The sequence below is a fragment of the Rhipicephalus microplus genome, chromosome 2 (genome assembly GCF_043290135.1).
Source record: "Rhipicephalus microplus isolate Deutch F79 chromosome 2, USDA_Rmic, whole genome shotgun sequence".
Classification (NCBI taxonomy): Eukaryota; Metazoa; Arthropoda; class Arachnida; order Ixodida; family Ixodidae; genus Rhipicephalus; species Rhipicephalus microplus.
In genome coordinates, this window is record NC_134701.1 from 180,069,626 (window position 1) to 180,094,156 (window position 24,531).

Sequence of the window (24,531 nt, forward strand, 5' to 3'; positions counted from 1 at the left end):
CGCAGGCGCACGCCGCGCTGCGTTGCTTTGACGCATGCGCGTTTTAGTGCGTTCGGCGTCCCTCCGTCACGAAAAGAGAGAGACGCAGTGTTGTCTGGGTAACGCATCGTTGCGAAATTCTGAAATGAATCATGTCACATTTCGCGCCGGTTGCCGTCGTGCCGCGCTGACGGACGCTGGTCGCATCTGGCGTCACACTATAGAGTGCTCGCGTTTTGCTAACGTAGCGTCACTGCGCCTATAGCGTTCGCGCGCGTCACTGCTACATTGGAGTATATTGGTCCCTTCATGATGCGCTCACGGCCGTTTTGCTAGCTCCACATATACCAAGTTTGGTGTTACGTGACGTCAATGAATGACGAAGTATATGACTGCTGCAATGCAGGATAATCCAGACACGTGTGTCATGTAAGAACATGACAACATACCACGCTCATAGCGTGCTCGAGGCCGTTTCGCTAGCTCCACATGTACTAAATTCAGTTTGACGTGACCTGAGTAGATGACGATTGTTAGCGACACGTCCAAACATGATAATCATGGCACGGAAGTCATGTACGGCATCATTTACCTGCACCTCATAACGTTGTGCTGATTTTAAAATGACATATCAACATTCCTCATTCGTGCTTCACATATCATCGATTCTCACTGCACGTGTGATCAGCCATTTTTTTTATTATGATCATTTTGTATTGTGCAGACATCTGTACGTGGCAGCAAAAAATTGTGTGACTTTATCCAATAATAATTAAAGAAAATCGAGCTGACGTTTCGAAAAGCGAATTCTTCGACATAAGTTTCGGTAGGTGCACTTGTCGAAATGTCACCATGAGCATACATTCCTTGTTTACGAATTTTTTCTTCTCAAGCTTCTATCTTCCGGTTTCTGTAAGCAACATGCCATGTCGTCATAGTGTGCGTTGGCGTATTTTTAAACTCTGGCTATAGATAGCTGGTGCCCCTTCTATCCACTGAACCCGTATAGCCCGTGCATTGTAAGCTCAGCCCATCTGTATTCAGCGTTTAGCATGCAACACGGCGGGCGTTACCTGTATGATGCAGCGTGAGGTTTGCAATGAAACCATCTGGCGTCCAAAACACAAAACGTTAAAAGGACAAAGTTTACTTATAGAACTCTACATTCCTGTAGAAATATATGCAATATCTAGCGCACACGTACACTTAAAAAAATTTATAAATCCCGTTTTTATGTGAATTTTGAAACTTCAGGTGAGAGAAAGTGATGATCCGGTGTCCGTGAATGAATCTTTCATGGGCGAGTCGAACGTGTCGTCGTCAGAAATCGACTACCAGAAGACGACGGATGCGGAATCCAACTACGGCTTTACCGGCTTTTCGAAAAGTAAGCACGTACAACAAGATATTCCAAATTAGTCATGAAGGATGCACGCCAGCCAGTGTCACCAACACGTCCGACAGCTAGACATATATGAGCTGTATTTGATGAATTTGTTCTGGCGAAGTTTTGTATGGAGAATTTCTGATTCAAACGTGTGTTTCAAGGATAGTGATGCGGGCTTGTACTTTTTTAAAGACAATAGTCTTTCATGGGGACCTTCGACACAAAAATTTTGGTCTGTCTGTCTGTCTGTCTGTCTGTCTGTACGTTTGTCTGTTTGTCCACTCCTAACGGCATGGGGTACTTGAAATGGCTGACCCCATCCACAGAGCCCACCAATGTTGCTCATGGTTTATTGCTCATACTTGTGGAATTGTCAATTTAAAAGCAATTATTGCGCATGTCTGGGGCACAATAACAACACGTTTCTATTCTGCATGTGCGTGTTTTAATAGAAAAGTCATACATAAGTAATTTTAAGGACCGTAGCGCTTTTCACGCTGCGCTGATCATGCAACGCTTGCACGAAAAGGCGAGTGCTTCCAATGCTTTGCTAAGACGATACAGTCGTGGCACCGACTCATCGCCTTGCGTTTTACACCTTATCACCTCTGAGACGAGCGCGCACAACCATCTCAGAGCCACGTGCTTTGTTTTCTAAGAAACCTGCCAGATGGCGCTCATGTCTCACTTGATGCGATCGTTCGGCTCTGCTGCATGCTCGAGGCACACTAACGCAGCGCCTTGTTAATACCATTCACTGATTTTCTTGCGCAGAACATCAAATAAATGTTTTGTTCACTCTCTCCACACGCAAAACTATTGTGTTTCGACGACATTTGCAGATTAACACGCAGATACGGGGCCGATTTTCTCTTAGTTCTTGCCTTTTCGTGCCCAGATCCAAGAATCATGTTTGACAGCCCACAAAGTTGCTTGTACAGGGTTTCTTTGAGACTGCTGTCGGCGGTTCTTGTCCTCAGCTGGATTGCAGGCGCGTTATGCTTCCTTGAGAAGTGCGAAAAGGACCCATTATGTAACGAAGAAGCTTGTCAAAGATTATTGCCTTTCAAGTTACACGTAACAATCGAGAATTTCGCAAGGCGCATTCACATCGAGGGTAAAGGTAAAGCGCCGGTTTTGATTCAGAATATTATTGACAAAATACACTGGCGCACCTGTAACTCATGTGCTTCAATGCCTTATTTGACCATTCATTATTTTCATTTTTGAAGAAAGAGGTGGGTAAGGGCAGGGGCATAAGCAGAAACTAATTTCGGGGTGTGCACCTGCTTGGTTTTTCTTTTTTTTGGGGGGGGGCACCCCCATAAAATAACCATTTATTGCACTATATGCCAAAGCGAAAACAATATGGGAGAGGGGAGGAAGAAGGGCTTGGTGTCCCACCCTCCGGCTATGCCACTATCGGGTATAAATAGAGCATTTTTCCTACGAGCTTGACACCGCATATTTGGAGGTATGAGCCACAGTGGTAATTCACTGAAAGAAGACCTGTAATGGAAGCTCACCGACCACAATCCATAAATCTTCATTATTAGTCATTAAAAATGTATTTAACGAGAAAATCTTGTTTACTTAGCTGATTACGCCTTTTGAATTCCCGTGATAGCGATCGCACTGAATTGCCCAATTGCCTCTTGGTATTTATTGTACGATTCCCAAAAGATGATTTTCAAACATTTTGCATATTCGAGAGAACAACGTCCTCTTGACGCGGGTCGCCCCGCCGCGGTGGTCTAGTGGCTAAGGTACTCGGCTGCTGACCCGCAGGTCGCGGGTTCAAATCCCGGCTTCGGCAGCTGCGTTTCCGATGGAGGCGGTAATGTCGTAGGCCCATGTACTCAGATTTGAGTGCACGTTAAAGGTGCGCCAGTAAACCCCAGGTGGTCAAAATTTCCGGAGCCCTTCACTATGGCGTCTCTCATAATCATATGTTGGTTTTGGGACGCTAAACCCCACAAATCAATCAATCAATCTTGACGCGGGTCGCCTCAAAGTTTCATTTTTAATGTCAACGCTTAGTAAAATATAGAAATTTCATGTTTTTAGGGGCGAAGCTCCTTAGGGCGTGGGCTGTGCGTCCCTTGTAGCCTGTATGTAGCCACCTCTAGTTTAGTTCTTGCAGTGTTCACTAGATGGCGGTACCATCCCCTGTATGTAGCCACCTCTAGTTTAGTTCTTGCAGTGTTCACTAGATGGCGGTACCGTCTCCTGTATGTAGCCACCTCTCGTTTAGTTCTTGTAGTGTTTACTAGATGGTGGTACTTGTAGCTGATGATGAAAAGATGCAAGATGTTATAAACTAGAAAGCGGTACTTGTAGTTGATGAAAGACGCGAGATCTTATAAAATAGGAATGATGTCACATATGGCGCGTGTCATTGGTTGAAGGCAATCGTTCGATTTAGTGCGGCGACGTACGCTAGGGGGAGCGATGTAATAAAATCGAGGGGGCAAAATGTACAGAGGATTCATGGTTTACCAGGTTTACCTCCGGAGCTTCGCCCACTCATCATCATTAACTTCGTGGATATGGCGGAATTTTTTTCTTCTTGTAGCGGACACGTTCAGCCGAAACAGAAGGGCGACCGAAAAGCTTGACGTCATACTATTCCGCAAGAAGAGCTTCGGGAGATTCTGGAGCTTCGGAGTCAACCTGGAAGCCGTGACGGGAGAAGGAGGGAGAAACTTCTACGTTGTGGAGGTGAGCCTTACCAGTGTCTCACGTCCAGTGTCACTGCTTTTTGACAAATTGCTCTGCATACGCTGCTGTGCTTACTCTACAGCGAAGTGCTGAATGTGAAATACCAGTTTCCGGGCGTGATTAGAAAGAGAGATGCTATGACCTGTGTCACGGGCACCGGGAGTTTGTCTACAAATACAGAAACTGCCGCAAATATAGGAAGTTCGTATGTCATTCCACAGTTTTATACACTCTATATTCGATGGGTACCACCATTTCAAAGGTCGCTGTAAATTGATTTTACATAGCAGCTACAGAAGGAGAAACAGCCATACTTGCCTTACTCAGCAAATCATTGTTAAACATCTTGGACCAGGTAACTATTACTTTAATTAGCTGTGCATGTGTGATACAAGTTTTTGTAAAAAAATTTGGCAGATACCACTCATTCTGGGAGTCAATGTCATGCGCAACAGTAGTCCATTAGGGACCTATATAAGTTTTTAATGCAATGCCTTAAAGAGTTCCTCACAAATGGCGGCGTAGATGTCGTTGATTTTGAGAGAAAAATCATCTTGTGCATGACCTGAATATCGAAAAAGGTGCAAATGAAGGAATGAAAACTTTGCGTTCGAAGAAAGAATCAAACCCAGGCCATACGCGTGACAAGCAGATGTTCTAGCACAGTGTCACGTCATTTCTTGAAATTTCAATAGAAATGAAATAAAATTGGCCGCGTGTGTTTTTATATTTATGACCTGCCTCTTGCACCCGTCCTGCTTAGACCAGTTTTCGGTCTGCAGTATCCAATAAATAAATAAAATAATAAAATAATGAATATCTGCGTGTTTGACTACAAGTGTCGTCTAAAGACGATGGTATTCCGTCTGGAGAGGGTGAATAAAACGTCTACTAGGTGTTCTACGGCAGAAAATCAATTAATGGGATAGTGGAGGTGCTTCGTGTGAATTGAGTGCCATCTGGCAGTAATCTTGGAAAACGAAAAGATCTCTACATGACCTCCGATAGCGTGCCATCTCGGAGGCCAAAGTATGTAGAATGCTGATACACGCGCAAGTAGCAGACTGTTTGGTTCTAGCAAATCATAGGAAAAACCCGTCTTTTCGTGCATAGCGTCGCATCGTCAGCGAAGCGTGTGTGACACTGGGTGACAGAATCCTACAATCGCGCCAGGTCTACAAGCAAATGATACGTGGAACGTTCTTTCTGAAAAAAAAATGTTACCGGAGAGCAACGCACGGACAAAGAAAGAGCTTGGGACTGGCACGAACTTCCAACTGTGTTTATGGAAGGAACCTACGTACCGTCGGCGTCAAATGAAACACGAAATGCGGCAAGCATTCCCTAATGGCATCACAATGAACAGGTGCGCAGTGCTGTCAAAGCGAATGCGCGCACACGTCAGTGGTGATGACTGGAGTAGCGCGAGCAAGGCTTCCCGCTGTTTGAGTTTCAATTGACGCCGATGGTGCATATTATGTCCCACAGGAGCAGGAAAAGAGATGACGCTCACGATAATGAAACCGAAAACTAAATGTCAGCAGTAAAGTATATCTAGAAACATTACATTACAAGAACGCTATACCTATATTTGGTCTTATCACGCATGTTTAACAGATTGAAAATTGGATACCTCTAGAGGAAGGAAACACATAGACAAAAGAACATAAATATTTCCACATTTCCAAGGCAATAACTTTGGTTTTAGTAGAATAGAAACTGGAAAAACATCGTTCAGACTTTCCCTTTTATCTGAGTGGTGCTTCATTATAGATGACAGGCAAAATATTCTCAGCATAGTCAAACAGAAAAAAAATGTTTGTTTTTCTCAAATAAGAGCAGCTGTGCTCAGTCGGACTTACTCACCAAAATTTCGCTCAACCAGACTCACTCATACTCGGAATCACGGAAAAATTTCTCAGCCGTGCTCCTTCGGACTCAAACTTATCAAGATACAACTCACCCGGTATCAGTCGAAGTCTCACTGCTATATCTGTGTCTGAATGAGTATGAGTCGACTGATAAATGAGTCTTCCGACCTAGGCTTAAAACTAACGTGGAGCTTAAGCACTTACGGCTAGCATTACTGAGTATTAATCGGCAGACAATTTACTGTGGTGCCTAAAGGGGAAAGGGTAAATCATTGTATTCTTATCAAGGGGGCTGATATCCAGTATAAAGTAACAATGGAACTCCAGAACCACCAAGCGGCATTTGATAGAACAAGAAATGGCAGGCATAATAAATGAGATAAGAAAAGTACAGAGTACATTAGATAACAACCAGAACTTACCGACATTCCAGCTGACATAAAATAGAAAAAGTTTACCTAAGACGCATTGTAATGCGATGGGCTGATAACCGATTATCGGTTAGAGCCATGGTATAGATATAAAAAAACTCAGTAAATAGCTGACGTAAAAAAGAGAGTTTGACAGGGGAACAAAATCAGGTTCGCACGCACAAAAAGGGATCGGTTCGCATAAAAACAAGAAAATTGAAGATAATACATCCCTCATGTTCATGGGGAAGCTTAATCTGGAACGGCTCGGGGCTCTCCTGCAGTAGAGGAAAAAGTACTCTTGGTCGTTAAACAATTTTTCTAAACAGACTGTCTGGAAAGCTTATAGCTATCGCATAGAGCGAATAGTACTGTAAAGCGTTCACAATTAGTTCTAAGCACATTTGTCCTAAGTGAGCACGAAAAGTTGGCTGAAAACGACTGACATGACGAGGAGGATGATAACCCACCCCGTGGAGCACATAATGCCTGCGTACTCGTCGAGTTGCGCATATCGATTGAAATAAGCACAGTGTCAAGGCCGATACCTCGGTACTCCGATGTCAGTGTCATTAGACTTCCAACATCACCGTCGTTTGTTTCGCAGAGTGTGAAGCGAGGCAGCCCTGCTCAGAGGTCCCAGATTCTGGTCGGTGATGTGGTGGTCGCCGTCAACGGCACCAAGCTGGCCGGTCTGCCGCTCAACATTGTTCGGAAGATCATGAACTCTTCCGGGGACCAGCTCGTACTCACTGTCCTCACTTCGAGTCCGTACCGAATCATAAACACCAGGTGCGTTATTAGCAGACGCTGTTCATCATCACTTTCTCCGAGAAACATTTCACAAAATGGCATTGACAAGTGATTATTAAAAAAAACTGGGGTTCAATTCAAACCTAATGAGGAACCAAATGAGCGTTTTTATAATCGTCAAACGAAATTGGGTGGAATCAAGTGCTTGAAGACCAGCTTGACAGTTGGCGCATTCTCGATGCAGTATGACGCATGCTCTTTCAAAACGAAAAATGTGCCACTGTCGTCGCAGGAGGCACTGGCTATGCGCACATGAAGAAAAGAAAAAGACGAATGAAATAATATAGCGCCCACTCGTGAAGTGGTGTGCTCCATGTTTGCACCATAGGCAGTACGTGTAAGGTTCTTCACGCAAACTGCTCATCGCTTATTTTTTTCTCAAGCAGACCGTCACACATTTTCACGACATCTCTATGTGGCGGCATGTGTTTTGAGCCCTGTAGTTGTGACAATCGTACCTGTATAAACAATCGAGTAAACGAAAGATAAAAAAAAAACGTCTTCATTTGATGTGTACAGATGTTGAGTAATATTTTCTGCAGTGTTCAATGTAAGCTCGGAACACTCACCGATATATTATACAGGTGCCATTTTGTGCAATTCATGGGTGTTTCGTCTTTCATTACAGTACGTGCTTCAGTATTTACCATTATAAATTTACGTCCTCGCTGCACCAGTATTTTGGACCCATGTCAGTTTTGGCATAAGTTTTGTGCAGGGGTGCTGCCGTCAGTGGGAATGGCTGATTGCTGTGTGAAGCCACCGCACGGAACACGGATTGCTGTGCGAATACACCGAATCGGCAAATTTATTCAACAGAAACATTGAACCTATACAACCATTTTATTTATCTGCCACATGGACATTTCAAGGTGTCTCGCCATTCTAAAATTGCCTTATAAAGCAAATGTAATTATTGAAAATTATGCTATACTTTGACATTAGTAGCTAAACCCTCGCGTGGTGTGTGCTCTACATTATTAGATAAGAGCAAATCACTGAGCAGTACATGATCCCCGTTCCACAGCGACACAAACACTACAGGGACGTTGCCAGCGACATTTCTCGACAAAACTGTAGTGGGTCTATATAAATTAGCACTCTTGGTGTCTGCTTAGAAATGAGAAAGACCAGTGTTGCATTGCATCAAAATTCATACTACCAGCGCTTTTCTACATAACAGCCATGGAGGTGCGGGTGTGTATGAATCACTTGTATTCTAGTGAACAGGATTTTGATGCCCCTGTATAGTAAATACCGTATTGTTGGCGTAAATATATATATATCTGGTTTTATCCAATACTGAGTTATGAAACTAGAAAATTTAATTTATCAAGTGATGCTTCCACACTACGCGATTCATATTCTTGGTGCCAGGCCTTTGATAAACGTCTGCACGTCTTCAGAATGCATGTAAACGTAAATGTCATGATTATGCGAATTGCCCAAAAAGAGGGACAGTTGGGGAAGAAGAAATAAAGCAAAAGGATGCCAAGAAAATACATAATACAAAGAAGATCGTACAGTGAAGCAGAGTTGAAAAAGAACACAAAGAAGAACATGTTGAAGAATGTTCACGGGAGATGACGCGTCCGGCAGAGAGGAGAGGGGAAAGAGGGCGGATCGGAACGGCAAGACGGGTGGACGTGCGGTGGTCGCGGCAAGGCGCTCGCTCCAAGTCCACTAGCAGAGCTCCAGTCAATGGCTCCAGTCTTCGCAGCAACGCACTCTGCCCTTGCGGGGCGCGACCAGGAGGGCGACCGGCTCGGCGTAGCTCAGCCCAGCGAGACCTTGCTCCTGGGGCGGCGCAGATGTTCTGCGGCTATGCTCGGTGGGCTGCGCATCTGAGGACGAGCGAGACAGCCGCGGTGTGTACCTGACGCGATGGTCACCAGACACTACGGGAACCCGACCAGCGCCTCGATGATGCACCGATTGGTCATGATTCGGCAAAATTTCGTTCTTCACGGACATGATGAGACTTGAACCCGGCACCCGAGCCGCCACGTCAGGGCCACCCAGCAATGTTGAAACTGTAAAATGTTTTCTGGTTTTTGGGGGCATACTCAGTGTGTGCTAAGGATTTTAGTTTACATTGTGGGCTTTTCACCACCTATTGTGTATATAATTTATTTTTTTGTCGCATAAGGAATTTTTCGTTACCTGAAGTGTTCTTCTTTCGTTTACCCTCTAAAAACCATGACAGTATATTACTATGCATGTAAAACAATCTAAAGAAAGAGTGAACACAACAACTTGCCTATGAGCCGTCACAACTGGTGCAAACATAATTTTGAAAACTGCGAAAGGTTCACAGCTGCCCACGAGCTTCTGACACGCCTACACAAGCATATATTTTTCTTTTCCATACGTACAGGCAGGACATGAACAACATCCTGCAGTCATGTGGTCGGCAGACGCTGACGTTGGCTCTAGTGCGAGCCGGATGCCGTAAAGGCGCCTGGTATGGCTTCACAACGTTCGAGGCGAAAACGTGGGACCAGCAGCAGAAGGCTTTCAGTCGTCTGCATATTGTGCAGGTACGCATCGTCCGCGCTCATTGCAACTCAAATCACGCGTGTTGCGGCGTTACTAAAGGGATGTATGCCTGCCGCACTTAGATTATTTGTTCTTGATTATAGCTAGATATCAATATCGCTGACGCAATCCTGGTCACGATAGCTAAGTTTTTATCAAAGGCGGATGATGATGAGATGTGTGGGGTTTAACGTCCCAAAACCACCATATGATTATGAGAGAGGCCGCAGTGCAGCGCTCCCGAAATTTCGACCACCTGGGGTTTTTTAACGTGCGCCCAAATCTGAGCACACGGGCCTACAACATTTCCGCCTCCATCGGAAGTGCAGCTGCCGCAGCCGGGTTTGAACCCGCGACGTGCGGGTCAGCAGCCGAGTACCTTAGCCACTAGACCACCGCAGCGGGGCATGATTATGAGAGAGGCTGTAGTGGAGCGCTCCCGAAATTTCGAACTTGGGTTCTTTAACGTGCACCCAAATCTAGGCACACGGTACTACAACATTTCCGCCTCCATCGGAAATGCAGCCGCCGCAGCCGGGTTTGAACCCGCGAGGTGCGGGTCAGCAGCCGAGTACCTTAGCCACTAGACCACCACGGTGGGGCATGATTATGAGAGAGGCTGTAGTGGAGCGCTCCTGAAATTTCGAACTTGGGTTCTTATAACGTGCACCCAAATTTGAGCACATCGGCCTACAACATTTCCGCCTCCATCGGAAATGCAGCCGCCGCAGCCGGGTTTGAACCCGCGACGTGCGGGTCAGCAGCCGAGTACCTTAGCCACTAGACCACCACGGCGGGGCATGATTATGAGAGAGGCTGTAGTGGAGCGCTCCCGAAATTTCGAACTTGGGTTCTTTAACGTGTACCCAAATCTGAGCACACGGGCCTACAACATTTCCGCCTCCATCGGAAATGCAGCCGCCGCAGCCGGGTTTGAACCCGCGACGTGCGGGTCAGCAGCCGAGTAGCTTAGCCACTAGACCACCACAGCGGGGCATGATTATGAGAGAGGCTGTAGTGGAGCGCTCCCGAAATTTCGAACTTGGGTTCTTTAACGTGCACCCAAATCTGAGCACACGGGCCTACAACATTTCCGCCTCCATCGGAAATGCAGCCGCCGCAGCCGGGTTTGAACCCGCGACGTGCGGGTCAGCAGCCGAGTACCTTAGCCACTAGACCACCACGGCGGGGCATGATTATGAGAGAGGCTGTAGTGGAGCGCTCCCGAAATTTCGAACTTGGGTTCTTTAACGTGCACCCAAAAATGAGCACACGCGCCTACAACATTTCCGCCTCTATCGGAAATGCAGCCGTCGCAGCCGGGTTTGAACCCGCGACGTGCGGGTCAGCAGCCCAGTGCCTTAGCCACTAGACCACCACGGTGGGGCATGATTATGAGAGAGGCTGTGGTGGAGCGCTCCCGAAATTTCGAACTTGGGTTCTTTAACGTGCACCCAAATCTGAGCACACGGGCCTACAACATTTCCGCCTCCATCGGAAATGCAGCCGCCGCAGCCGGGTTTGAACCCGCGACATGCGGGCCAGCAGCCGAGTACCTTACCAACTAGACCACCGCGGCGGGGCATGATTATGAGAGAGGCTGTAGTGGAGCGCTCCCGAAATTTCGAACTTGGGTTCTTTAACGTGTACCCAAATCTGAGCACACGGGCCTACAACATTTCCGCCTCCATAGGAAATGCAGCCGCAGCAGCCGGGTTTGAACCCGCGACGTGCGGGTCAGCAGCCGAGTACCTTAGCCACTAGACCACCACGGTGGGGCATGATTATGAGAGAGGCTGTGGTGGAACGCTCCCGAAATTTCGAACTTGGGTTCTTTAACGTGCACCCAAATCTGAGCACACGGGCCTACAACATTTCCGCCTCCATCGGAAATGCAGCCGCGGCAGCCGGGTTTGAACCCGCGACGTGCGGGTCAGCAGCCGAGTACCTTAGCCACTAGACAACCACGGTGGGGCATGATTATGAGAGAGGCTGTGGTGGAGCGCTCCCGAAATTTTGAACTTGGGTTCTTTAACGTGCACCCAAATCTGAGCACACGGGCCTACAACATTTCCGCCTCCATCGGAAATGCAGCCGCCGCAGCCGGGTTTGAACCCGCGACGTGCGGGTCAGCAGCCGAGTAGCTTAGCCACTAGACCACCACGGCAGGGCATGATATAAGAGAGGCTGTAGTGGAGCGCTCCCGAAATTTCGAACTTGGGTTCTTTAACGTGCACCCAAATCTGAGCACACGGGCCTACAACATTTCCGCCTCCATCGGAAATGCAGCCGCCGCAGCCGGGTTCGAACCCGCGACGTGCGGGTCAGCAGCCGAGTATCTTAGCCACTAGACCACCACGGCGGGGCATGATTATGAGAGAGGCTGTAGTGGAGCGCTCCCGAAATTTCGAACTTGGGTTCTTTAACGTGCACCCAAATCTGAGCACACGGGCCTACAACATTTCCGCCTCCATCGGAAATGCAGCCGCCGCAGCCGGGTTTGAACCCGCGACATGCGGGTCAGCAGCCGAGTACCTTAGCCACTAGACCACCACGGCGGGGCATGATTATTAGAGAGGCTGTAGTGGAGCACTCCCGAAATTTCGAACTTGGGTTCTTTAACGTGCACCCAAAAATGAGCACACGCGCCTACAACATTTCCGCCTCTATCGGAAATGCAGCCGCCGCAGACGGGTTTGAACCGGCGACGTGCGGGTCAGCAGCCCAGTACCTTAGCCACTAGACCACCACGGTGGGGCATGATTATGAGAGAGGCTGTGGTGGTGCGCTCCCGAAATTTCGAACTTGGGTTCTTTAACGTGCACCCAAATCTGAGCACACGGGCCTACAACATTTCCGCCTCCATCGGAAATGCAGCCGCCGCAGCCGGGTTTGAACCCGCGACATGCGGGCCAGCAGCCGAGTACCTTACCAACTAGACCACCGCGGCGGGGCATGATTATGAGAGAGGCTGTAGTGGAGCGCTCCCGAAATTTCGAACTTGGGTTCTTTAACGTGCACCCAAATCTGAGCACACGGGCCTACAACATTTCCGCCTCCATAGGAAATGCAGCCGCCGCAGCTGGGTTTGAACCCGCGACGTGCGGGTCAGCAGCCGAGTAGCTTAGCCACTAGACCACCACGGCAGGGCATGATATGAGAGAGGCTGTAGTGGAGCGCTCCCGAAATTTCGAACTTGGGTTCTTTAACGTGCACCCAAATCTGAGCACACGGGCCTACAACATTTCCGCCTCCATCGGAAATGCAGCCGCCGCAGCCGGGTTTGAACCCGCGACGTGCGGGTCAGCAGCGGAGTAGCTTAGCCACTAGACCACCACAGCGGGGCATGATTATGAGAGAGGCTGTAGTGGAGCGCTCCCGAAATTTCGAACTTGGGTTCTTTAACGTGCACCCAAATCTGAGCACACGGGCCTACAACATTTCCGCCTCCATCGGAAATGCAGCCGCCGCAGCCGGGTTTGAACCCGCGACGTGCGGGTCAGCAGCCGAGTACCTTAGCCACTAGACCACCACGGCGGGGCATGATTATGAGAGAGGCTGTAGTGGAGCGCTCCCGAAATTTCGAACTTGGGTTCTTTAACGTGCACCCAAAAATGAGCACACGCGCCTACAACATTTCCGCCTCTATCGGAAATGCAGCCGTCGCAGCCGGGTTTGAACCCGCGACGTGCGGGTCAGCAGCCCAGTACCTTAGCCACTAGACCACCACGGTGGGGCATGATTATGAGAGAGGCTGTGGTGGAGCGCTCCCGAAATTTCGAACTTGGGTTCTTTAACGTGCACCCAAATCTGAGCACACGGGCCTACAACATTTCCGCCTCCATCGGAAATGCAGCCGCCGCAGCCGGGTTTGAACCCGCGACATGCGGGCCAGCAGCCGAGTACCTTACCAACTAGACCACCGCGGCGGGGCATGATTATGAGAGAGGCTGTAGTGGAGCGCTCCCGAAATTTCGAACTTGGGTTCTTTAACGTGTACCCAAATCTGAGCACACGGGCCTACAACATTTCCGCCTCCATAGGAAATGCAGCCGCAGCAGCCGGGTTTGAACCCGCGACGTGCGGGTCAGCAGCCGAGTACCTTAGCCACTAGACCACCACGGTGGGGCATGATTATGAGAGAGGCTGTGGTGGAACGCTCCCGAAATTTCGAACTTGGGTTCTTTAACGTGCACCCAAATCTGAGCACACGGGCCTACAACATTTCCGCCTCCATCGGAAATGCAGCCGCGGCAGCCGGGTTTGAACCCGCGACGTGCGGGTCAGCAGGCGAGTACCTTAGCCACTAGACAACCACGGTGGGGCATGATTATGAGAGAGGCTGTGGTGGAGCGCTCCCGAAATTTTGAACTTGGGTTCTTTAACGTGCACCCAAATCTGAGCACACGGGCCTACAACATTTCCGCCTCCATCGGAAATGCAGCCGCCGCAGCCGGGTTTGAACCCGCGACGTGCGGGTCAGCAGCCGAGTAGCTTAGCCACTAGACCACCACGGCAGGGCATGATATAAGAGAGGCTGTAGTGGAGCGCTCCCGAAATTTCGAACTTGGGTTCTTTAACGTGCACCCAAATCTGAGCACACGGGCCTACAACATTTCCGCCTCCATCGGAAATGCAGCCGCCGCAGCCGGGTTCGAACCCGCGACGTGCGGGTCAGCAGCCGAGTATCTTAGCCACTAGACCACCACGGCGGGGCATGATTATGAGAGAGGCTGTAGTGGAGCGCTCCCGAAATTTCGAACTTGGGTTCTTTAACGTGCACCCAAATCTGAGCACACGGGCCTACAACATTTCCGCCTCCATCGGAAATGCAGCCGCCGCAGCCGGGTTTGAACCCGCGACATGCGGGTCAGCAGCCGAGTACCTTAGCCACTAGACCACCACGGCGGGGCATGATTATTAGAGAGGCTGTAGTGGAGCACTCCCGAAATTTCGAACTTGGGTTCTTTAACGTGCACCCAAAAATGAGCACACGCGCCTACAACATTTCCGCCTCTATCGGAAATGCAGCCGCCGCAGACGGGTTTGAACCGGCGACGTGCGGGTCAGCAGCCCAGTACCTTAGCCACTAGACCACCACGGTGGGGCATGATTATGAGAGAGGCTGTGGTGGTGCGCTCCCGAAATTTCGAACTTGGGTTCTTTAACGTGCACCCAAATCTGAGCACACGGGCCTACAACATTTCCGCCTCCATCGGAAATGCAGCCGCCGCAGCCGGGTTTGAACCCGCGACATGCGGGCCAGCAGCCGAGTACCTTACCAACTAGACCACCGCGGCGGGGCATGATTATGAGAGAGGCTGTAGTGGAGCGCTCCCGAAATTTCGAACTTGGGTTCTTTAACGTGCACCCAAATCTGAGCACACGGGCCTACAACATTTCCGCCTCCATAGGAAATGCAGCCGCCGCAGCTGGGTTTGAACCCGCGACGTGCGGGTCAGCAGCCGAGTACCTTAGCCACTAGACCACCACGGTGGGGCATGATTATGAGAGAGGCTGTGGTGGAACGCTCCCGAAATTTCGAACTTGGGTTCTTTAACGTGCACCCAAATCTGAGCACACGGGCCTACAACATTTCCGCCTCCATCGGAAATGCAGCCGCGGCAGCCGGGTTTGAACCCGCGACGTGCGGGTCAGCAGCCGAGTACCTTAGCCACTAGACCACCACGGTGGGGCATGATTATGAGAGAGGCTGTGGTGGAGCGCTCCCGAAATTTTGAACTTGGGTTCTTTAACGTGCACCTAAATCTGAGCACACGGGCCTACAACATTTCCACCTCCATCGGAAATGCAGCCGCCGCAGCCGGGTTTGAACCCGCGACGTGCGGGTCAGCAGCCGAGTACCTTAGCCACTAGACCACCACGGCGGGGCATGATTATGAGAGAGGCTGTGGTGGAGCGCTCCCGAAATTTCGAACTTGGGTTCTTTAACGTGCACCCAAATCTGAGCACACGGGCCTACAACATTTCCGCCTCCATCGGAAATGCAGCCGCGGCAGCCGGGTTTGAACCCGCGACGTGCGGGTCAGCAGCCGAGTACCTTAGCCACTAGACCACCACGGTGGGGCATGATTATGAGAGAGGCTGTGGTGGAGCGCTCCCGAAATTTCGAACTTGGGTTCTTTAACGTGCACCCAAATCTGAGCACACGGGCCTACAACATTTCCGCCTCCATCGGAAATGCAGCCGCGGCAGCCGGGTTTGAACCCGCGACGTGCGGGTCAGCAGCCGAGTACCTTAGCCACTAGACCACCGCGGCGGGGCATGATTATGAGAGAGGCTGTGGTGGAACGCTCCCGAAATTTCGAACTTGGGTTCTTTAACGTGCACCCAAATCTGAGCACACGGGCCTACAACATTTCCGCCTCCATCGGAAATGCAGCCGCGGCAGCCGGGTTTGAACCCGCGACGTGCGGGTCAGCAGCCGAGTACCTTAGCCACTAGACCACCACGGTGGGGCATGATTATGAGAGAGGCTGTCGTGGAGCGCTCCCGAAATTTTGAACTTGGGTTCTTTAACGTGCACCCAAATCTGAGCACACGGGCCTACAACATTTCCACCTCCATCGGAAATGCAGCCGCGGCAGCCGGGTATGAACCCGCGACGTGCGGGTCAGCAGCCGAGTACCTTAGCCACTAGACCACCACGGTGGGGCATGATTATGAGAGAGGCTGTGGTGGAGCGCTCCCGAAATTTTGAACTTGGGTTCTTTAACGTGCACCCAAATCTGAGCACACGGGCCTACAACATTTCCACCTCCATCGGAAATGCAGCCGCCGCAGCCGGGTTTGAACCCGCGACGTGCGGGTCAGCAGCCGAGTACCTTAGTCACTAGACCACCACGGCGGGGCATGATTATGAGAGAGGCTGTGGTGGAGCGCTCCCGAAATTTCGAACTTGGGTTCTTTAACGTGCGCCCAAATCTGAGCACACGGGCCTACAACATTTCCGCCTCCATCGGAAATGCAGCCGCCGCAGCCGGGTTTGAACCCGCGACGTGCGGGTCAGCAGCCGAGTAGCTTAGCCACTAGACCACCACGGCGGGGCATGATTATGAGAGAGGCTGTAGTGGAGCGCTCCCGAAATTTCGAACTTGGGTTCTTTAACGTGCACCCAAATCTGAGCACACGGGCCTACAACATTTCCGCCTCCATCGGAATTGCAGCCGCGGCAGCCGGGTTTGAACCCGCTGCGTGCGGGTCAGCAGCCGAGTACCTTAGGCACTAGACCACCACGGTGGGGCATGATTATGAGAGAGGCTGTGGTGGAGCGCTCCCGAAATTTTGAACTTGGGTTCTTTAACGTGCACCCAAATCTGAGCACACGGGCCTACAACATTTCCACCTCCATCGGAAACGCAGCCGCCGCAGCCGGGTTTGAACCCGCGACGTGCGGGTCAGCAGCCGAGTACCTTAGCCACTAGACCACCACGGCGGGGCATCATTATGAGAGAGGCTGTGGTGGAGCGCTCCCGAAATTTCGAACTTGGGTTCTTTAACGTGCACCCAAATCTGAGCACACGGGCCTACAACATTTCCGCCTCCATCGGAAATGCAGCCGCGGCAGCCGGGTTTGAACCCGCGACGTGCGGGTCAGCAGCCGAGTACCTTAGCCACTAGACCACCACGGTGGGGCATGATTATGAGAGAGGCTGTGGTGGAGCGCTCCCGAAATTTCGAACTTGTGTTCTTTAACGTGCACTCAAATCTGAGCACACGGGCCTACAACATTTCCGCCTCCATCGGAAATGCAGCCGCGGCAGCCGGGTTTGAACCCGCGACGTGCGGGTCAGCAGCCGAGTACCTTAGCCACTAGACCACCACGGCGGGGCATGATTATGAGAGAGGCTGTAGTGGAGCACTCCCGAAATTTCGAACTTGGGTTCTTTAACATGCACCCAAATCTGAGCACACGGGCCTACAACATTTCCGCCTCCATCGGAAATGCAGCCGCCGCAGCCGGGTTTGAACCCGCGACGTGCGGGTCAGCAGTCGAGTACCTTAGCCACTATACCACCGCGGCGGGGCATGATTATGAGAGAGGCTGTAGTGGAGCGCTCCCGAAATTTCGAACTTGGGTTCTTTTACGTGCACCCAAATCTGAGCACACGGGCCTACAACATTTCGTTCTCCATCGGAAATGCAGCCGCTGCAGCCGGGACTCGATCCCGCGACCTGCGCGTCAGCAGCCGAATACCTTACTCACTAGAACACTGCGGCGGGGCATTGAGGGTTGATGCAGAAAGCAGTCGTGCCATTGTTTGAGTTGAGCTGAAATTAAAGCTAAATATATGCTTCAAACACATGTGCTTTGATTTGGATGCAGGGTAAAAACACCCCGGGTGGTCCGAAATTTTCTGAGCCCTCCACTGTGGCGTCTCTCATAGAGTCATTCAGGGATGTTAAACCCCACATATTTTTATCACGGTGAAAACTTTGGGGATGCTCGAGATTAGCCTTCAATAGTGGAATGAGGTAGCGTAGTCGGTCTCCTAATTCGCTTGTCACGCTTCGAACCTGTATCGGTACAGTTTCGAAGGGCCACTTACACCTTATTTGATCCGCGTACTGCCTCGCAGACGGGGCAAGGCCAAGCCATTATTACAAATCACCGAGATTTGATTGATAACCATTATATCATCATCAGCCAACGCATTAACAACGTGTACAACTTGGTAGTCAAGCGTTCTGCATTGCAAGCGCGCGGTCTCAGGGCAGTGCGTGCACCTACTCAGATGAATGGTTTGTAAATGCCGTGGCTAATGCCTATATAGATCATTTTCAAAAGACGGCTGCCGTTTTTTCCGCCGCAGCACCATCTAGCAGCTGCCATGTTATGGCACCTTGTCGGTGTGTGGGTGTACCCGTGGAGTGTATGTAACGTATGCGCTCTGTACACAGGGCGTTGCTGTTGTTCACGGTATCCTATCAAACTACAGCAACGCACCGCGAGCGTAAATATACTAGTAAGTTATCGCTAAGCTCTCAGCTTCAAAATGGCCAAAACAGACAGCAGTGGCAAGCCACACGAAGTTTTCGCAGCAAAATGCCGACAATAGACAGGATGTGAGCGGAATTTCAATGCACTCCTTAAGTAGCACGCGCAACTACGTAATTGGCTAGTAGGTGCTGTTATGGCTGTGCCTTGTTATGTTTTTTGAGTATGCACTAGCGTGAAATTTCCGGACTACTCTGAAAGTAATCAGGAAAATGTAAATGAAGTGTTTAAAATGATTCTAGGGCTGATTTACCGTTAATACTTAAGTTACACGTAACTCTGTAATCGCTAGGAGACCATCTGGTTCCACTTGGAACGTCCCAATACAAGATTTATGGAACGAAGAAAGCACATTCAAACACCGATGCCTCTGCTGATTTGTGTCGTTGTCGTAACTGAAAGCTTCTGTCTGATCGTTGCGCAGGATAACATACTGATACACGATGGGTGAGCTCGAACTTCTCCGCAGAAGACAAATAGAAAATGAAAATAGACATGTTGCATATGTTGAAGCAAGGCATGCCGTAAGTTTGCTTCGGCGTGAGCAGCCACCTGTGGCGATAAGAGGAAAGTGCGCCTGTTTTTGGTGGCATTACTTGTTCGTTTTTTTAAGCATTGCGAGAAGCACACGTGTTCAGGCAATAATGATTGTGGGCTGATTACTCACAACACTCAGACAGTCATGAAAAAATAGTGCAGTTGTCACAAAACTGCCCCTGTTATTGTAAATAAATTGACAAGTCGATAAATGACGTGCCGTCGGAAAAACACCAGAAGCGCGTTCTTGTGCCAAGTATTACTTACGTCAAGCGGGTCTTTTTCCCATGCAATTTAATAAGTGCAAATTCCATAATCTCTAAATTAGACGCGCTTGGATTTGAGTAGCCGCAGGCATTGTAGCTCTTATGATGTTATATAGAAACGGGAGATGTTGGTGTTACAACAAACGAATTCTGGGCAAAACATTTTTTTTTGTATTAACCGTCAGTTTGGAAATGAGTTCAGCGGAAACCCACAAGGTGGCGAAAGGGTTTAGAAGACAACCACCTGTTTGTAGCACGAAGCCACAAGGAAATCCAACAGATTTCTCATAAATTAAACCCTCTTAGTTGCCGAAAAATTCGTCCTGGTCCGCGGTTCGAACCCGGACCAACGCCTATCCGGGGCGGTCGTTCTGCCAATTCAGATCACCAGGAAGCTAGCGATTGACAGCGCGATGACGAATTCATCTACAACTCGAAGCGCGTGGACACAAGTATTGCAAATGACTTCTGGGGAAAGCCATGTGCGTCCATGTGCTTCGAGTTGTAGATGTACTCGCCCTCGCGCTGTCAATTGCTAGCTTCCTGGTGATCTGAATTGGCAGAGCGACCGCCCCGGATAGGTGTTGGTCCGGGTTTGAACCGCGGACCAGGACGAATTTTTCGGCAACTAAGAGGCTTTCATTTCTGAGAAATCTGTTGGATTTCCTTGTGGCGTCGTGCTACGAACATGTGGTTGTCTTATTTTTTTAACCGTCAGTTTCGACATTGCTTCTCTTGGCGGCAGATTATGAAATGTACCAGCGCCCAAGCGGAATCACAACCTGGTGTGATGAAGAAATGGTCACAAGGATCGACATGATATATAAAATATTTTTCGAAGAAGGCCTGTAACCTATAGTAAAGTCATTTCGAAAAAAGTTGCACCTCGCATGTCTCGGCTAGCAGCCTTTTCTGCTTTCGATAGTTGTGGCAGCCAAACACCGGGCTGCGGTAGCCTGTCGATTTGTTCTCATCCGATGTTTTGAGCACAACTGCTTTAGCGCATCAAAAAAGCAAAAGAAGGGGGGCAACAATTTGACCTCTCACACGCCACGCATGCAAAGCGCGGCAATCCCTACAGACCAGTGGCGGTAGCCGAGCGGCGAATGGAGAGATAGAGAGGCAAAAAATGCTCCAGTTTGAGGCTAAGCTCCTCCTCTTCGTGAAAGTGGTCTTTAGCTATAGCTTTGTGACGAGAGCTTACGAATATGCAAACTCGGAATGCTTGCTTACCACGCATAAATCTAGTAGGAATCTCTGATCTTCCTTGTTTGTGTAAGCGGCACGATAGGCATCGTCTTGTACGCCGATAACTTTTTCTTCCTATTCTCAGGGGTCACTAAAGTGCGCTCGAAACGTGTTTCAGTAGTTTCTAAAATTGTGCCTTTTTGGTTACATTGCAAGAAATAGTCCGCTGTTGGCTAAGGTTAGAAGCGCGAAAACAAACCAAAAATTTCGTTTCCTTTCTTTGTAGACACTGTTTTCGGACGAAAGAGGCGTAGCATTTTTATGTTCTGTCTAGCGTTACTCAAGGTTTCAGGACGGCCGAATAATAGAGGACCATTGCACGAGTACGGAAAAAGTGTTTAATTATAGTTGTTAGAATTGAACGTTCCAAACCCACCATATTATATTAGAGACGCCGTAGCGGAGGGGTCCTGAAATGTGTGTTTCTTAAGTTTACTAAGCACATAGGCCTCAAACATTTCAGCCTCCATTGAAAAATGCGGTCGCTGCGGCCGGGATTTGATCCCGCGACCTGCGGGTCAGCAGCCGAGTGCCTTAGTCACGACAACTGTTGCGGGTGGAAGTTTTCCAGATACGCGGTGTGCCAAAGCTGACGGTCAGTCTACCAACACGTACAAACACGCACGCACGCACTCAGTTCACCGAAACACCCACAGAAAGCATACTGTTTCCATATTTTTTTGTTTAGAAGGCATAAGTATCTTCAGTTGAGTTCGCTGTGGGCCTTTGGGATAGTGATCAGGGCACTTGCTTTGTTCCTGAGGGGACCCGGGCTCATACACTCGGAAAGAAAGTTAAATTTGTTTGTTATTATTTTGGGAAACAGAAACTTTTAGGTTTTGTGCGTAAGGAAGGCGTTTTTGAGACAAATCCAGCTATGCAAGTTAATCAGTCGGAGCTTCGCTTGAAAAAAAATAGCGCCAATCGAAACGTAAGCCTAGCTCATATTTTCCGTAGAAAAATACTGTGACTTACAATGCTTGACCGGCCCCAGATCTTGAAGCTATTGTAGTGCAGTTGCGAAACGAGGAATATGAAAGTCTTGCAAGGCGGTAACAAAGCGCTTAATTGGGCTAGTTGGTGCTGCATGATAGACAAATAAAGTGCTTAACAGTGCAAACGACAGGAGGGGTTAGAAGAGACGACAAAAGAGTGCTGAACTAACAACCAAAGTTTATTGGAAACCAACTGCACTTTATAGGAAAACAGAATCTACACAAAACGACGCAACATCAGCGAAATCACACAGACAAGCGCCAAACGGCCTACCTCCATCGTCTCTTCTGTCCTCTCCTGTTGCTTGCGCTGTTAAGCACTTTCTTTGTCTACCTGCAAGGCGGTAGCTGACACCTGGTGTCTTATCATATACTACGCCACGTCTTGGGCATTTTCCGAGCGCGATAGTTCACTTACCCTACACCTAAAATAAGGGGAAAGTCCCAGTTAGTGTGAAAGCACTCGTAGATGAGGGGGGGGGGGGAACTAAAGGAGCGCTGAACTCGAACACTCATTAAGTTTTAATGTGCTACTTTGCTGAACTCTCACATACTGTCATTCTGTGCGTTGTAGAGGACTCAACGTGTTTGTTTTGTGCACAAGATTGAAAGCATGAACTTTGGGGTGTTCGCAGCGCGCCAAGGACGTGCATGTGCAGACTGTGGGCCAGAACCTGTTTCCCGGAGACGTGTTGACGCACGTGGACGGAACCCCAGCTGACAAGCTGAGTCATTCGATCCTGCGGCAGTACCTGGCCAAGGCGCGCCCGGAGATCCAGGTCACCATTGCGCCTCTGTCGCCGTTGCGACGCAAGCGACCTTCGTCCACGCGCCTGCACGAGACCTTCATGTCGGACGACAGCGTCGGTGAACCTAGCAGCGCGGCCGCCGAGACCAACGATTGACGGTGTCGGCACACGGCGGCGAAATCTTTTGTTGGTGACGAGTGCGGCGTGTCTTCGAATACTAATTGAATCTGCGCAAGTTTATTTTTTTCGTTCAAAGCAAGCGTTATGATGAGCTTGTTTCATTAAAGTCTTACACTGCCTCTCACCATCTTCACGTGTCTTAAAGCTTTTTCGAACAACATAGCTTTTTTCTCACTAGTCACCTCGGTAAACGAAACTGAAACTTGCCTGATGCATTTGGTACAGGTAACAGCAAAAGCGGGAAGAGCGGCCTTTCAGAACCTTTTTTTGAACTCCTTGGGCAACTGCTAGAAGCATAGTTATGGGTACCCATTGCGCTATTACACATTATATTTTTCATGTATTGATTCTACGTTTACTACACTATCCTTCATTTTACGGAGAGGCCTTGTACCCACCACACATTTGCAAGAAATTTTGTGCAACATTATGATGCTTTTGTGGATGAATATCAATTATGCCTAAAGCTTTCGTATTAGGCTGAAGCATTCGACGACCCAGTCGTTACGCAATTCACATTGTCCGACGCCTGGTTGTTGCTTTGCTGTTCTAAAACACTATCATATTACATGATTCTTTTCCCGACATCAAGCCTGCCTAGGGCTAGTTTGAAGTACCGCCACGGCTCTGTGATTGAATACTGGGCTGGCCGGCAGCGGACCCTGGTTCGAATCCCACTGTGTCCACGGTGCTTTTCTTGGTTCTTTTTTTTCTTCGCACGATAGTGGTTACGGACACCGGTGGCGGCGGTGGACTACTACGGCGCACGTGACCCGTGTTGTGATTTCATACAGCTTGCGCTGTAAAGTATTTAGGGCAGCAGGCCAAGCCTGACGGAAGTGCAGAACAGGACAGCCTGCTTTGCTTTCTTCCGTTTTTTTCGTTTGCTGTCTTGTCTTTGTAGTTTTGATGTACTTTTTGCTCTCTTTATTTCTATCTCTCTCTTTTTGGGCTATGCTTTACTGTTCATTCTTTTGCTATCTCTAATCTTCACCCTCGCTTCTTTCCACATTATCCTCATTACCGTTTGCTATGTAATGCACAACCCTACGCTACGCTCTTCTGGCGTACCTGCACAGCCGAATGGTTGCCGTGCTCGCCTTAGGACTATGGCAAGGTGGATGGAAATCTCACGCGGCCTGAAAAAATTTCTGCAAGATTTTTTCCCATTATTTTTTACTGTTTCTTCCTTGCTCTGTTTCCTAGAGACAGGTAGTGTGAGGTTTTCCCTTCTCCGATTTTTTCTTGTCTACAATCTGCCGTCTCTGGAAACAAAGCACTGACGTCGTTCTCTACCTCTCTGTCCCAGTTCCAGTTAATTTTTGAAGTATCTAAGATACCTGTTTTGAGGCAGTAAAGAGATTAACGATGAACCCGCACTATTGGTAGGCGTAGTATTTACACTATAGCCGAGAAAAAAGTACACCTGCAAATGCTTTGAGCGGAAAGCGAGGTGACTGCCTCTCAAAAGCGAGTGGCAAGGCCTTAGCGGTCAAGTGAGTGGAGTGCACATTTTTTTTCATTTACTTTGGGGGAGAGGGCGTTGCTGTTGTAATTGACTATTGTCCCTTCGATCTGTGTGCGCAAAAATATAAAAGGGCTGCAGATCCACGAAGTGAATGTTAATGAGGCATTACTCAATTGACGCAATAATAAACAATATAGAGAACGTTCATCAAAATGTTTTTCGAACAGCTTGCGAGTGGTGCCGCGTCCACGTGTGGTCTCTTGTTCAATCATAGGCGCGCTATGTACGCTCTGTAAGCAGTATTGCGCACAGGTGTATTTCACCTGCGCTTCGACTATACGTACAATCGC

General features: G+C 49.1%; 1 protein-coding gene across 1 annotated transcript in view; it reads left to right on the forward strand.

The window, feature by feature from the left end:
• Window positions 1–22,759, forward strand: part of LOC119169649 (uncharacterized) — a 36,405-nt gene extending 13,646 nt beyond the window's left edge. The window contains exons 9-13 of the mRNA XM_037420681.2: window positions 1,234–1,366; window positions 3,942–4,087; window positions 6,976–7,160; window positions 9,559–9,721; window positions 22,420–22,759. Of these exons, the coding sequence (XP_037276578.2) occupies window positions 1,234–1,366; window positions 3,942–4,087; window positions 6,976–7,160; window positions 9,559–9,721; window positions 22,420–22,689 (897 nt within the window). The 3' untranslated portion in view covers window positions 22,690–22,759. The remainder of the gene's footprint in view (window positions 1–1,233; window positions 1,367–3,941; window positions 4,088–6,975; window positions 7,161–9,558; window positions 9,722–22,419) is intronic.
• The last annotated feature ends 1,772 nt before the right edge of the window (window positions 22,760–24,531 follow it).